This window comes from Echinops telfairi, unplaced genomic scaffold (assembly GCF_000313985.2).
Source record: "Echinops telfairi isolate 266 unplaced genomic scaffold, ASM31398v2 ScPeMD7_3533;HRSCAF=4204_1, whole genome shotgun sequence".
In the NCBI taxonomy this organism is placed as follows: Eukaryota; Metazoa; Chordata; class Mammalia; order Afrosoricida; family Tenrecidae; genus Echinops; species Echinops telfairi.
In genome coordinates this window covers 23419044-23434748 of record NW_022107432.1, presented here as the reverse complement: position 1 = coordinate 23434748, position 15705 = coordinate 23419044, and the positions used below count along the sequence as shown (strand labels likewise).

Sequence of the window (15705 nt, the reverse complement as noted above, 5' to 3'; positions counted from 1 at the left end):
CATTAGGCTGCAGTCCCTGTGGTCAGCAGTTCAAGACCACCAGCAGCTCCTCGTCAAAAAGACTGGGGCTGCCTACTCCCACAAACAGTCATAGTCTCGGAAACTCACAGTGGGCAGTGCACTCTGAGTCAGCGTTGACTCAATGGCAGTGAGGCTTTTTGGTTTGTTTGTTTGTTTGTTTGTTTGTTTGTTTGTTTGTTTTTAATAAACCTTGGTCCAAATGCCTATATTCTAAATGGAACAGAAAGTAACTGAGCAGTTCAAGAGCAGCGAGCTGGGTCTGTGTGCGAGTGGCGTTGAGTAGTGGATAGTGAGAACCCGGGTGGGGCTAGGCATACAAGTCTTCTTAGACCAACACAGATTGGCAAGATTGTAAAGTGCCTTCTCTGTTTGGGAGCAACACAGGTACAATAGAACCTGAGTGGATTGCGGTTGAGCTCTGGGAACCACAAAGGCTCCGATCCTGAACGGGAAGTTCTGAGAGACTTCACTGTAAGGTCAGGGTCACTGCTGCCCAGGAACATTAGGGCCAGTCTTGTTCCATTGCAGAAAGATAGCTCAGTAGTGTCTTTCAAGTGGGAACAAGCTCCATGACCCAGTGAAGTCTGACCAACTCAGCATAACGTATAAAGTGCTCTATTGAGTTTTACAGCTGCTGTAGCTGTATTTCATATCTGGTGTTAAGGTCTAAACACAGGTATGTACATATGTAAATAATATATATGGGGATGGGGAAATAGATCTATGTGCATATAGTTATAGGGTTAGTATTAAGGTAGCAGACGGACATTGGGCCTCCACTCAAGTACTCCCTCAATGCGAGAACACTTTGTTCTGTTAATCCGGCATTCTGTGAGCATCATCTTCCCGACACAATCACTGAAGACAAAGTGGGTGCATAAGCAAATGTGGTGAAGAAAGCTGATGGTGCCCGGCTATCAAAAGATACAGTGTCTGTGGTCCTAAAGGGCTTAAAAATGAGTAAGATGCCATCTAACTGACCACATGGAAGAAGCACACCAGCCTGTGTGATCACGAGGTGTCGAAGGGATCAGGAATCAGGCATCAAAGAACAAAAACCACATCATTGTGAATGAGGGGGAGTGCGGAGTGGAGACCCAAAGCCCATCTGTAGGCAACTGGACACCTCCTTGAGGGGTCGCAGGGAAGAGATGAGCCAGTCAGGGTGCAGTGTAACACTGATGAAACATACAACTTTCCTCTAGTTCTTTATGTTTCCCCCACCCCCACCCCCACTATCATGATCCCAGTTCGACCTTACAAATCTTGCTAGACCAGAGCATGTACACAGGTATAGATAAGAGCTGAAAACACAGGGACTCCAGGACAGATAAACCCCTCAGGACCAATAATGAAAGTAGTCATACCAGAAAGGGGCAACAGATCACAATGATCTACAGAAAAGTGGATGAAAGGAGACATCAGACAGTGTACGACATGAAAAAATAATAGTTTATAAATTGTCAAGGGTTCATGAGGGAGGGACGGTGAGGGAGGGAGGGAAAAATGAGCTGATACCAAGGACTCAAGTAGAAAGAAAATGTTTTGAAAATGGTGATGGCAACAAATATACAAATGTGCTTGACACGATGGATGGATCATGATAAGAGCTGTATGAGCCCCCAATAAAATGATTTCACACAAAAACCACCCTCACTGATGAAGGCTGAGAAGTGTGCCTTGGAGGGAGAGGCCCGTCAGAGTGTCCACTGCAAAGCCTCATTGATGGAAAGTGTCCAACTTTCCACCCTACGTGAGAATCTGACAGGTTCCCACAGAAGTGGGGATGAGGTTCGGTGTCAAGGTGAGTGGCTGTTTAGATCATCTTCTCCACCTGATTGTCACTTACAGGATACTCTTGTTCTTCCTCCGTGCAGGCTTGCATGTGTTACTGAGTAAAAGCGAAGTGGCATATAAGTGTCCAGAGCTGCTACCTCTAGTAAGTGATACAGAACTGTAAGCATATTGTGTTGTGTGCCTGTGTGCCGATTATGTGCATTTTAAGTCACTTTGAAACAATGACAAAAAGGTACTCTGTAAAGCCCGCACCGCAGTTGAGATACTTGTATTTTTGTTTTGTTTTTTAATATATGTACAGAGCGAACTGAGCCCACCTATGTTGATAGAACATCCTCTTCGGTGTTTCGTTTTATGTGCCCAAGTGCACGCTGGGATGTGGAGGAGAAATGGCTTCTCGCTGGTAAACCAGGTAGGTGGCTTTTCACTGGAGATTTTTCATTGCTCTTTTTGGCCATCTTTTATTTTCAGTGTACTTAGTCATTGAAAGTTTACTATATTCCAGTTGTTTTAAAAGATAAATCTAATGAAAAACCAAAGTCTTGAACTTTTATTTATAGTGTGCCAAGAAGGAACATTAAATGTAAAAATGAATGGCTGTGGTTTTAGTTTTCACTTGAAATTATTTTTCAAAACCAAGTTAGCTGTTTAAAAAAACCATAATGGTAAAGCGTAAGGTTTTATCGATTTAAACCAATGGTTCTCAACCTGTGGGTCATGACCCCCTTTGTGGCTCGAACGATCCTTTCACAGGGGTTACCTGAGACCATGGAAAACACGTGTCCTGTGGCCTTAGGAACCGAGACACCACTCCTCTATCCGTCTCCAGGCGGGTCCACCCACATGCAGAGAGGCCCACAGACGAGTACCCAGAGTGAAGACTGTTACCCATGCTACACCACGCTTCAAGACATTTCATTGATTTGTCATTAGAAATAAATATTTCACACACAAAAATATATTTTACAACACATAATGACATTGTTTTGTGATTAATCACTATGCTTTAATTACGTTCAATTTGTAACAATGAAAATGCATCCTGCGTGTCAGCTATTTACATGACAATTCGTAGCAGTAGCAAATGACAGTAGCAAGGAAAATAATGCTATGGTTGGGGTCACCACCACATGAGGAACTGTGTGAAAGGGTCGTGGCATGAGGAAGGTTGAGAACCGCTGATTTAAACTAAAGCGGGTTCAAAGTTTACAATTCTGTTGGTATAGCTCTGAATTGAGGTTTAATTTTTATACCTGCACTAGGCTGGGCTTTACTGTTTTTGCGGGTGGTGGTGGTTATATAAACTTTACTGGAAGGGACTTCTCACTGTGTGGGAGACTCAGAAAGTTGGCTTTCAAGTGTGATCCATAGAGTGAGCACTGCAATCTGGAAGTTTCCAGTTATCCATCTCTTCTAAGACTGTTCAAGGAGCCCTGGTGGCGGCGGCGTGGGGTACCTATTGGGCTGTCCACCACAAAGTCAGCAGGTCACCTCCCTCGGCTGCTCCCTGGGAAGTAGATGAGGCGGTCCCCTCCCGTAGAGCCTCCAGCCTCAGAACCAAGGGAGCAGTTCTGTGTCCTGTAGCGCCGCTCTGAGCAGAATTGCCGTGCTGGTGATGTTCTGTTCCTTGTTTTTGCCTTCCCCGTGTGCACTGTTAGGGAACCTCGTGTTGTGTGTGTGCGTGTCCATGCGTGAGCTCTAGCACTTGACAAACCCATGTGCTTTGGGGGGTGTGGGGAGAATCGGGCAATTAAAACCTATTTACCCAAATACATTTTTGGTTTTGTTTGTAGATTTATTACTACCATAATGTGAAATGCAGACGAGAGATGTTTGACAAGGATGTGATCATGCTTCAGGTAATTAAGTAAAAGTGGTAGACTTAAAGCTCGTGGGTGTGAGGGAATGGCTTTCACTCCTTGTTATTTCCACAGAACCTCCCTTTCCTTGACCTCACCTCGGTCACTTCTTCTCTTACAAATCTTCCTCTAAGTCTTCCCTGACCTCACCAAAGAATCCCTTTCCTGAAGACTCCCCTGGTGTTGTATCCTTACCATAGTATTTATTACTACTGTGTGCCCCACTAAACCCTGGCAACTACATCTTGTTCACGGTTTGTGTATATGTGTGGATTTATTTTTGGGGGGTGGGATCCTTTGTGCCTAGCACAGCGGTTCTCAACCTGTGGGTCGCAACCCCTTTGAGGGTCAAACAACCCTTTCACAGGCGTCGCCCGATTCATAACAGCAGCAAAATGACAGTGATGAAGTAGCAACGGAAATAATTTTATGGTTGGGGGGTCACCACCACATGAGAAACTGTATGAAAGGGTCACGGCATTAGGCTAGCACAAGGCTTATTATGTAATAGTTTCTTATTATTGATTAATGGATTTCATAATTATAGAAACAAAAACTCACAAAGTATAAATTTCAAAGAAAATTATAGGTTCAAGATTAAAAAGCTAAGTTAATTTAGAATTCATACAAATGGAATTCAAGGAACATTAAGGGACATTTAAAACTAATCACTAAAGTGGCCAGGACAGGAAAATAGAGTGACCCAAGCCACAGACTTACCCACCTGAGGCCAGAAGACCTCGGTGGTGCCCAGCTGATCAGGGCCATGACGGACGGACAGACGGACCCTGATAGAACAGCAGGAAACCACAGACCAGAACTCAGGTTCTTTCAAGCCCAGACTTAGTCGATCAGTTCAGGATTGGGCGCTCCTGAGACTGTCATCCTGAGACACTCTAGTCTGGAACCAAAAAATACTCCCCAGGGTGAGCTCTGAGCAAACTTACAGATTGGCAGGCGAAAGGAGTTCTTCATTTGTGAGTGCACATTCCATGAACAAGCCATGTGTGTGAGATCGAAATGTCAACCATTAACTCTTAGGTAACGATGAGCTCCCAGCAGGCAGGGAGGCGAGAGTATCGGAATCAGAATTGCCAAACAGAATATGCACACAGTATGGAAAGTGTGACTCAGGCCACTGAACTATTATGTAGAAATTGCCAAATGGGAAACTAATTTGCTTTGTCACCTTTCACCCCAAGCCCCAAAATAGTATCTTAAGCATCATTAGATGGTTCTTGCAAAGAGTTCCATGTGATAGATATAAAAGAATGCCAGAAGGTTACGTGACAGTGCCCTCTTTCTCCCAGGGTCTGTATACCAGATTCCTGGAATCAAACTTGAGATCTGAATCCATACCGGTGAAATTCTTCTAACCCATTAGAAGAAACGGTAATCCGTAGTCCATGTTAACCTGCTCTGTGGAGTTTGGTGGGGTTTGACTGACTTCGCTTCTTGCCCACATGTGTCAGCTAGAACCGTGGGGGTTGGAACTAATGTGGTTCAGCCTCTGAATGGGATTGGCGAATAAAGAGGCAAAGGCAGGATGTCAATAACCCTGTGACCTTCCTCCTTTCCTTTATTTCAAATATTAAACCCAAAACCAAAACAAAAAAGACAGGTGTCTCCATGATGGATCCAAATCATTTCCTGATGATCATGCTCAGCCGCTTTGAACTGTACCAGATTTTCAGCACTCCAGAGTACGGGAAAAGATTTAGTTCTGAGACTGCACATAAGGTAAGCATTTGTCTGACAAGACCCTGAAGACGCGCCTTGTGTTTGTTCGTTAACTCTGAGGTGCGTGTGCATAGTCTTACCTCTGAACGTGTCTTCCCCCGCTGGTTACAGGATGTGGTCCATCAGAACAACACTCTAATTGAAGAGATGCTATACCTCATCATAATGCTTGTTGGTAAGTCTGGACTGTTTGAGATCTTTGTAAATGATGGATTTGGTAGCAGCAAATTCTCCAGAATTTCCAAACTTTCTTTTGTGTAGGGCTGATACTCGGGTAGGTTTTCGCATAGTCTTCTTTCTCTAGTTACCGGAATGTTGAGACTAATTGTGCCTTGGCACTTTAGAGAAAGGGAAGTCTAACCGCTGGAGCAAGGTGAACTGGAACATTGTAAGTTTGGGGGAAACACTAGGGACAAAAATGTATCCAGCAAGGAACAAAAAGCCTAAAAAACTTTCAATGGTAACTTGGAACCAAGGTGGAACCCCCGGGTTTGGGAACCAAAAAAGAACGTAAAAATCAAAAAAAACAAAAAACAAACCCACTGTCCTCAATTCCAACTCCCTGCAACCCCGAGGACTTTGGCCCCACAGGGTTTCCAAGGCTTCTCACTAGGGAAGAGGCTGCACCTTTCTCCTGTGGGGTGGCTGGTGGATTTAAACTGCCAACTTGGCAGTTCGCAGGCAAGCACTCTGACCACCGTACGACCAGGGCTCCTTATTGATGACATTAGGGATAGCACTTCCTGGTGGACGGACGCCAGTGGAGCCCTGTTGGTGTGATTGAGTAGGTGGCTGCTAACCGGAAGGTCGGCAGCGGGGACCTGCCCAGCAGGCTGCGAGGGGCAGACCTAGAGATCTGCTTTCCACCATAGGCACAGCCAGGAACCCCCCAGGGCAGCTCTGCTCTGCTACAGAGGGTTGCCGTGAGTCAGAGTCGACTTGCCAGCACCCAGCATGGCTAATAATTACAGCCTGCCCTTTGGTTTAGGTATGTTTCCACCCTTTCTTCCCCTGTTTTTCCCCAATCTTTCATCTCTTACTTTGTCCCACCTCCCTTCCTGTTTCAGCCCCTCTGCAGTCAAAAGAGCAGAGACTCCTGACTACGCTCAGGAGTTGATACCAATGTCTGAGGTCCCGGAAACTTTTATGTTGTTTGCCACGAGGTAGAAGGGGAAAGGAAGGGTCGCTCTCCCTCTACCATGTGGCAGATGGAGTGAAACCAATTCCCCAGCACCTGCTGTACCAGTTCTCCACGACCACTAATCCCTGTGAGCCAGTTCCTAGAGCAGCAGCCTGAATTCTCTCTGCACTGCTGAAAGCTTCACTGAGCTGTCCGGTCGGAGATTCAGAACCATGGTCAGAGCTGCACTCGCCATCGCTGGCTGCCAAGCCAGCCTTTCCCATTGCAGAGAGACGTAGAGAAATACATCGTGTTGCATGAATTATAAGTGCCATACCACGCAAGTATTATGATCGTGTTAAATGTAAGTATGTGTGCTTTCTCATTATTGACAGGAGAAAGATTTAACCTTGGAGTTGGGCAGGTCAGTGCTACAGAGGAAATCAAACGGGAGATTATCCATCAGTTGAGCATCAGACCTATGGCTCATAGTGAACTGGTCAAGTCTTTGCCTGAAGATGTAAGTACAGACCTTTTGAAAAAGTTAAGGAGAACTTCTCATACCTATCAGTCTACTGTGTCCAAAGCAAAACAGAGAGACCTGTGTGCCGTGAAGCCTTGGAAGAGATGCTGGGGAGAGATGAGAAGCCAGCCCAGCTCTGAGAACTGAGTGTCTGTATCTGAGAGGGAGGGGTTTGCTCAGGGCCGTCAGTGTGAAGTTGGCACAAGTGGAGCGCGCACTCTGTGTGACTTCCTGTGTTGGGGGGCTGGGGCGGGGGAGATACCCTGCTCCTCGTTTCTAGTGCCTCCTCCTCCCGCCTGTTGCATCCTTAGCCATCCGCATCATCTTCACGAAAGTGAAAGAATGTGCGTGAGGTGTTTGTAAGTGGGATTGCGACTCTTCTCCCGGCTCGCTCGGGAGCTCCACGTCTTCTGCCATCCACTTGTCAGCCCAGGGGGCTCTGCAGAAACCCACTGCACAGAGTTAAGAAAGGACATTCTCTTTACAAGGTTCTTCAAAATAATTCCCAAATTTGATAGACAAATCAAAGCTTTCAACCTCAGGATTTCTTCCTCTGGGATTCTCATCTATCTTATATTTATTGCATAATACTGCTTTAAAAAAACCAACAACCTTTGTATTATATAAAATGCCTAAACACCTATAAAAATAGAAAATAAAGTGTTACAAACTGTGTAACTCATCACCAGCCTCAGCAGATGGCCAGTCTTGGTGCAGTTATATCCCCGAGTCTAGTTTCCTTACCCCCACTGAACTGCTTCGTAGAAAAATGCCAAGTTTGTCATTTTATCCATCAGTACAATTAAACCAAACTCACTGGCGTCCATCGAGTTGATGCTGACGACTCGTGATGACCCTCTTGGACCAAGCAGAACTGCCCTTGTGGGTTTCCAGGACCAACTCTTGACAGGAGCAGAAGGCCTCACCTTTGTCCCTGGAGCGACGGCTGGTTTCGAACTGATCCTCCCAGATTGCAGCCCCAAACGTAATTGACTTGATAGAGCACAGCTGTCGTTAGGATAAAGCCCACTGCCACGGAGCTGATTCCAGCTCCTCAGGCCAACCCCCTTCTCGGAGCCTCCAGGACTCCCCCCAGGAGCAGACAACCCCCGCTTTCTCTGCGGAGCGGCGTGTTTAAACTACCGACCTCCCAGTTAGCAGCCCAAAGAATAAAATTGGAAACAGAATTGGGAATGTGTCATGTTTTATACAAGGCAGCAGTATAGTCCCCTGGTCTGTGCCCTGCAGAAGCCACAAGACAGAATCAGTATCCCGAGGGGACATTCGGTGGTGGTCTATATATTCCAGTATTTGCTTCTACAGTATGTTTGGAGAACCATGATTTATACACCCATTCCTCCTTTATTGACATGGTTATTAGGTTGTTAGGTTATTGCGAAAATCGCGGATGACCCCATCAGCTCACAGAAGGGAGGATGAGGTTATCAGCACATCACTGCCAACCCCCTGGGAATCACAGTCAGCCAAAGTTGACCAGCACCTCCCCAGCACGGCCAGCGCTACTCTGACCTCGGCCCTCAGCCCTGGTTACTGTCTGGAGGACGGGTCAGTGTGCAAAGTAGAGGGTAGGTTTTTCACTTTTGCCCTAAGTGCAAAATGTTAAGATAACAAAATCAGTGAAGATGGATGCATTAGCAAACTAAGGGCTATAGGAAGGTATATAGTAACTTAATTTTTCTTAAACCCTATTTTCTAAACATCTTTTAACAGGAAGGACTTTATTCAGAGAAGAATTTCAGACAAAATTTCTGAAACATTTTGTCACGAACGTAATATGGTTTAGGAAATGCTATTTCTAATTCTTTTGAAAGCCGCTCTCCTGGTTCTACCTAATTCCATACGGACCACTATGTTTGCTAGGGAATCTTCTCTGTGCAAGTCCAGCTCCTAGGCGATCTACGCCAGAGGTTGCTAGGAGGGTTGATGAGGTAGCACGTGATTCTCATGAAGACCGCTTCCCGGTGTCTCCCCCTTTAGGAGAACAAAGAAACCGGCATGGAGAGTGTGATTGACTCCGTGGCCCACTTCAGGTGAGGGGACTCCTGGCGCCTTCACGTCGCATGCTTCTCACACAGTCACTTTCCTGGCGTTGTCTGCTCTGCCAAACTGAGCGTCAAGGTGATGAGTACTTTTAAAATACACACCGACGCTGGGGTTTTCAAGGACATTTCACTCCTGTGGTCTAGACCTGCAAACAGTAATTGACAGTCGCCTGATGGGGCTTGTCCCTGGGGTAGAAAGAGGGTTCATAGCATTTCAGATGCATTTCCAGTCTTATTTCCATTTGAATGAACCACCCTGCCTCGGGTTTCCAGGGCTGTAAGTCTTTATGGGATCAAACAGCCTCATCTGTCTCCCAGGGAGGGACTGGTGGGTTTCAGTCGCTGACCGCCCAGTGAGCGGCAGAACACCTCACCCTCCGTGCGTGCCACTGAACTGTAGTGCCCACTGCTGCCCAGTCAGTAGGCTAGTTAACGTTGTTGACCCAGTCGTTGGATCCTACTTCTTGTTTTTTCTTGCACCCCACTCCACCCCAATGTATTTGTTCTTGTTGATTTTCAAACTAGTGCATGCTTTCGTATCAAACTGCTTCGGGTTGACTTTAATTACATTTAGCTACATGTCTTTCAGCATGTCACCTTTTATCTGTATATGTGGAACAACCTAGGAAGATAATATATATACCTTAACCAAACTTGGTCATTTTATACTCTGTTCCTTCTTTGAACCATGCTCATTTGTATGAAATGTAATTGATGTGACCTATTCCTATTATTAGACTTTTAAACTGTGACTACAGTGACCATTCAAAGTGGACTTGCTAGATAAATAAAGTAGACGGTGCACATAAAGCTTTGGATTTAGATTCCACTTTAATCCGTAGACAAGGCACCAGTTTACACTCCCAGCAGTGTGTGAGAGCTCTGCTTTCTAGGGTTCCCGTGTTCTGACACCTCGTAGTCCTGTCTCGTGAATTTGAGGGTGACTTCAGTAACAACGTTTGAGGGCCTTTCTCCCATAGGAAACCTGGATTAACAGGGCGAGGCATGTATGAACTGAAGCCAGAGTGTGCCAAAGAGTTCAACTTGTACTTCTATCACTTCTCAAGAGCAGAGCAGTCCAAGGTAATTGGGGAAATTGAAAGTATACTGGGGAAGGGCCGTTATTTCTTTCTCTAAACAACTTTGACTATTTCCCACAGATCGTTTTTGTTGTAGAAAATCTAACAAGGATAAAAAGACAGTCCAAGTGGCCTGTAATAGCGCCACCTAACAGTGGTCTGTGTCCATAGACAGGATCCAAGGAGCCCTGGTGGCATGGTGAGTTAGGTTCTGGACTACTAGCCACCAGGTGGGTGCTTCAAGCCCACCAGCCGCTCCACCGAAGAGAGATGACTCTCTTCGCTTGCCTCCAAAACCAGACACAGGTCACTGTGAGGCGGAATCAGCTCCGTGACCGTGGGTTGGGTTAGGTTTGTCTAAGAGCTGTGTCATCATATGTACTGATGTGTGCAGTTCAGTTGGCTCCGTCATACCGACACCCCACCCGAGTGGAACAGCCCAATAAGAGTTGCCAAGGGTATGATCTCTTTTTTTTTATTTTTATAAAAAGATCATTTTATTGGGGGCTTTTCACAGCTCTAAGGATATAATTTTTTTCCCTTTTAATCATTTTATTGGGGGCTTGTACAACTCTTATCACAATCTGTACATACATCCATTGTGTCAAGCACATTTGTACATTTGTTGCCATCATCACTCTCAAAACGATTGCTTTCTACTTGAGCCCTTGGTAACAGCTCCTCATTTTTCCCCTCCCTCCCTGTTGACCTATCCCTCAAGAACGCTTGATAATTTATAAATTACTATTATTTTGTCGTATCTTACACTGGCTGATGTCTCCCTTCACCCACTTTTCCGATGTTCGTCCCCCAGGGAGGAGGTTATATGTAGATCCTTGTGATTGGTTCCCCATCCCACCCTGCCTTCCCTCCACCCTCTCATAGGATATCATCCTTATAGGAGCAGATTGCCAGGTTTTTCCACCTGAGCTCCACACGCATAACTGTATGTCTTTATTGGTTTTTGAAAATAGTTAACTGGACTCCCTCCCTCCCGCTCTCCCAAAAATAAAAGTAAACCCTTGATAATTTTTTCCATGTCTTACACCAACTGCTGTCTCCCTTCACTCACTTTTCTGTTGTTCATCCCCCTGGGAGGGAGTTATATGTAGATCATTGTGATCAGTTCCCCCTTTCTCCCCCCACCTTCCCCTTACCCTCCTGGTATCACTACCCTCATTATTGGTCCTGTATTATTTAAATTCTTAGTCCTAATACATTTCAGGCTTAAATAAGATTATTTGTTTGCATGTATACATGTCTCCATGTGCTTTAGTACAACAAATGGCTCCTTTGGCTGTTTTAAGTGGGGAAAATGAATAATTAACCTTGATGTGTGTAAAGTTTTAGGAGCCCACACATTAAGGATAAACATTTTCTAAAATCAGAATGTAACGTGGCAAAGACTGGCTTGTGTCACTAGTTTGGAATGTTAAGTTTTGTAGTAATTCTTAATCCAAATTACTTTATATTTTTTATTAGGCAGAGGAAGCTCAACGGAAATTGAAACGACAAAATAGGGAAGATACAGGTATTTTTCATTTCTTTGCAAAATCTCTAGCTTGCTTATTCTACAGTAAGATAGAGCGGCAGAGCCTTGGTGCCAATCAGTATATGTAAGACTGAAGTCACAGAACATTGTCTTCTGTTGACTGGTCGGCGGTGCGTGGCCTTGGTGAAACGAAAGGTCTAAACAAAGCTCTCTGCCCGGTCAGAGGATAAAGGTGTCAATGCAGAACTGGTCTGATTCCCCTCTGAGTTCATGGTTTCATTTTAGGTCATCAGGTGTGACGAGGGGAAGGGGACTTTCCTTTGTACTTCTGCTACTCATGTAGCCGTGTCTGTGCGTTCAACTGACCTTCGGAAGGTGAACGATAACGTTGGGCAGCGTGATCTACAAAGAAACCAATAACAGCTCTATTTGCAGCTCTTCCACCTCCAGTGTTGCCTCCGTTCTGCCCATTGTTTGCAAGCCTGGTGAACATTTTGCAGTCCGATGTCATGTTGTGCATCATGGGAACAATCCTGCGGTGGGCTGTCGAGCACCATGGCTATGCCTGGTCAGAGTCCATGCTGCAAAGGGTGAGTGGAAGCCACTTGTTCTGTCTGCCTCAGGGGTTTGTCATAAAGGTCAAGAGTCTTCCGCGGCTGGATAAAGCAAACCCAGGACCAACCTGGAGAGTATTGCCCTCATTAGAAATACATAGTATAGCTGATACCAAGGGCTCAAGTAGAAAGAAAGTGTTTTGAAAATGATGATGGCCACATATTTGCAAAAGTGTGTGACACAACAGCTGTGTGTATGGACTGTGATAAGAGCTATAAGAGCCCCCAGTAAGATGATTTTTTTTTAAGTACATTGCATATTATTTCTGTTTTTGTGTCTGGCGGTGAAAATGAGTGCCTGGCACATGTTGTTGTCCCACATTGTTGTGGTGGCTCCAGTCTGTGTCTGCCCACCGGCCTGTGGATGGTGGTCGGGTCCTCTGCTGTTTCAAGGGAGAAGAGGTTTTGTTCGAGTGTAAGTACGATGACCGCTCAGGAGGGGCTCCCTGAACTGTGCAATCTGCTCACACAGGCTCCCGTCCTCCACTTCCATCAGCAGACCCAAATATCTCACTGGCTTTGGTGGGTGGAGACTTACAACCCCCTCCCATTTTAAACATACGTAAAATCCAAAATCACGGAGCGGTGGTGCATTAGAGAGCATCCGCATCACATTGGTGAAAGATTTGTGGGAAACGCGTAGGAAAAGGGTTAATGGCATTCACGCCATCCTTCCTTTTGTGTCATTCCGGGCCAGGCTTCCTTAGTTCCCCGAAGCCTGCTGGCAGCCGGAGCAGCCTGATAAAGAGGGGGAGACACAGACCCCACATCCACGTATCACAGATATCCTTCAGAAATGGCAGAGAAAGCTTAAAAGAGGGAACAAAGATGTCAATTGAGTCAATATCGTTTCATATATATGTAAAGTAGGTAGGAAGCTGGAGATCACATGATAGAATTTTGCAAGACCAATGACTTGCTCATAGCAAGTCCCCTTGTTTCAACAACACAGAACCACGCACGTGGACTTCTCCGGAGGGAACACAGAGAGTGAATTGACAACGTCTGTAGGAAGAGACCATAGAGAAGCTCCGTATCAGCAGCTGAAACCAGACCACCGCTGACCGTGGAACAACCTTCAACTTGTTCATAAATGAGTTCAAGTTGAAACTGAAGACAATGAAAACAGTCCACAAAAGCCGTAATACAGCCTGGAAGCTTTCCCACCTGGAGTTTGCTAACATCTCAAGAACAGCTGTGGCACAGTGGCTACTTCTGACAGGAGACCCGATGAGCTGAGGGATGACGTCAAGACCGTCATTGATGGTGAAAGCAAAGGGCATTAAAAGGTCAAAGTCGTCCTCTCTGGCTTGGGACTAGTTTGCGGCACGATGGCCAAACGCACCAAGAAGGTCGGGATCGTGGGCAAATACGGGACCCGTTACAGCGCCTCCCTCAGGAAGATGGTGAAGAAACCTGAGATCAGCCAACATGCCGTGCACACTCGCTCCGTCTGCAGCAGAACTGAGATGAGGAGACGCACGGTGGGCGTCTGGCCCGCGGTTCCTGCATGAGGAGAGTAGCTGGTGGGGCCTGGACCCACGGTGCCCCTGTGCTGTCCCACTGCAGGAATGGAACCGCTCTGGCCTGTCACAAATGGGTTCATTTATGGAAAGAAAAGAAAAGATCAAAGTGGCTGTCAGGTGAGACTCTTGCTCTTAATTGTAGTCGCTAAGGCCAATGGAAGAAATTAAGTCAAAGAGCGGAACACAATATTTCGAAGGCGCTCGGGAAGACCAAGTAAAACAGAATGAAACGTGAAAAGACCTGAAGCTAGAAAACCCAAACAGAAGAACACGCTCAGCGTATCTTGAGCTAAAGAAAAACTTCAAGCCTCCAGTAGCAATATCAAAAGATTCTATGAGCAGGAAGCATCAAAAGAAGATGGAGAGAACACATGGGATCACTGTGCCGAAAAGAACTGTGGTCGTTGACCTTCAATCATTGCAAGAGGTAGCATATGGTGCAAGAACCAATGGTACTAAAACAAGTTCACGCTGCAGTGAGAGCATTAGCCGAAAACAAGGCTCCAGGATTGGTGGAACACCAAGTGAAATGTTTCGACAAGCTGATGAAGCCCTGGAAGCACTCACGTCTATACTAAGAAATCAGGGACACTGCTGACAAATCACTTGACAAAAAGGGTCAATAAATTGGTTCCAGACAGCATTGGAAAAGACCTAGAAAGGGCCTGCCGATGGATTTATCCTCTCCGTGACGTGTTCATCAGAAAAGCGAAAATGCTAGAGAAGCCCAACCGTGAATTGGGAGAACTCCCGGAGCTTCGTGGTGAGGGTGGTCGTTCTGGAAAAAGGACTGGCGATGAGACGGGTGCTACAGAGGGATGAGCTGGTGCCTGCCAGCCACCCCCTCAAGAATCCGTTTAAAATTCAGACTCAAAGGTGATGAATCACAGAGCTTATTTGTGAGGACGAAATAATGTGGAAGGTAGCTGCCTGGCCAACTGACTGTACCTGCTACAGAAAAAGACGACCCAACAGAATGTGCAAATTCGAGAACAGCATCAGCGATGGCACATGCAGGTGACATTTACCAGTGGCATGTTGATAGGGAGCTGCCAGTTATCGGGCCAGATTTCGAAAAGGACTTTGAACAAGGGATGTCATTGCTGCCGTAAAATAGAACTTGCATGAAAGCAGAAAATACCAGAAATATGTGTACTTGTGTTTTATTTTACTGGCCATGCAAAGGTGTTCACTTATGTGCATCTAACTAACTATGGATCTCCCTGAGAAAAGGAATTCTAGAACGTTTAATTGTGTTCCTGCTGAACCTGTACGTAGACCCAAGAGGTAGTTGTGCAAATAGAACAAGGCACTACGGTGTGCTTTAAAATCAGAACATGGGCGTGTTTAGGAGGGCATCCGTGTTTAGAGGGCATCCTCTCACCGTTCTCATCCTATGGATGGACCAAGTGAAATCACCAAGGAAGCGGGATTGTGTGACCACAACCTCGGCCTCAGGATGGAGGTGGCGAATCAACAGCGTCTGATGTGCAGACGGCCCAACCGCCCGGGCTGAAGTGAGGACAACTTGACCGCTTACTGAGGAAGAGCAAGGGTTCCCACCTTCAGTTTGGGTTGCAGCTCAGTGTCCAGAAAACCACAGCCCTGAACCGGACCAGTAGGCAACCTCATGATAAACTGAGAAGAGATGAAAATGATCAAGGGTTTCATCTTGCTTGGATCCACAATAATTGCGCATGGAAGCAATAGTCAAGAGATCAAACATGATAAACTGAGAAAAGATTGGAGGTAGCAAGGATTTTGTCCACAAGCAATCTTCAAAGTGTTTAAAAAAAAAAAAAAAAGGCAAGGATATTACTTTGATAACTAAGGTGCAACTAACCCAAGCCATGGTATTTCCGGTCACCTCA

The 15705-nt window shown here is 45.9% G+C and overlaps 1 protein-coding gene across 1 annotated transcript in view; it reads left to right on the top strand.

The window, feature by feature from the left end:
- UBR2 (ubiquitin protein ligase E3 component n-recognin 2) overlaps positions 1–15705 on the top strand; it is a 116489-nt gene that overhangs the window by 66845 nt on the left and 33939 nt on the right. Inside the window, exons 16-25 of the mRNA XM_045294770.1 lie at positions 1899–1960; positions 2120–2230; positions 3612–3677; positions 5295–5417; positions 5529–5592; positions 6933–7057; positions 9059–9111; positions 10104–10206; positions 11685–11733; positions 12130–12284. Coding sequence (XP_045150705.1) covers positions 1899–1960; positions 2120–2230; positions 3612–3677; positions 5295–5417; positions 5529–5592; positions 6933–7057; positions 9059–9111; positions 10104–10206; positions 11685–11733; positions 12130–12284 — 911 coding nt within the window. The remainder of the gene's footprint in view (positions 1–1898; positions 1961–2119; positions 2231–3611; positions 3678–5294; positions 5418–5528; positions 5593–6932; positions 7058–9058; positions 9112–10103; positions 10207–11684; positions 11734–12129; positions 12285–15705) is intronic.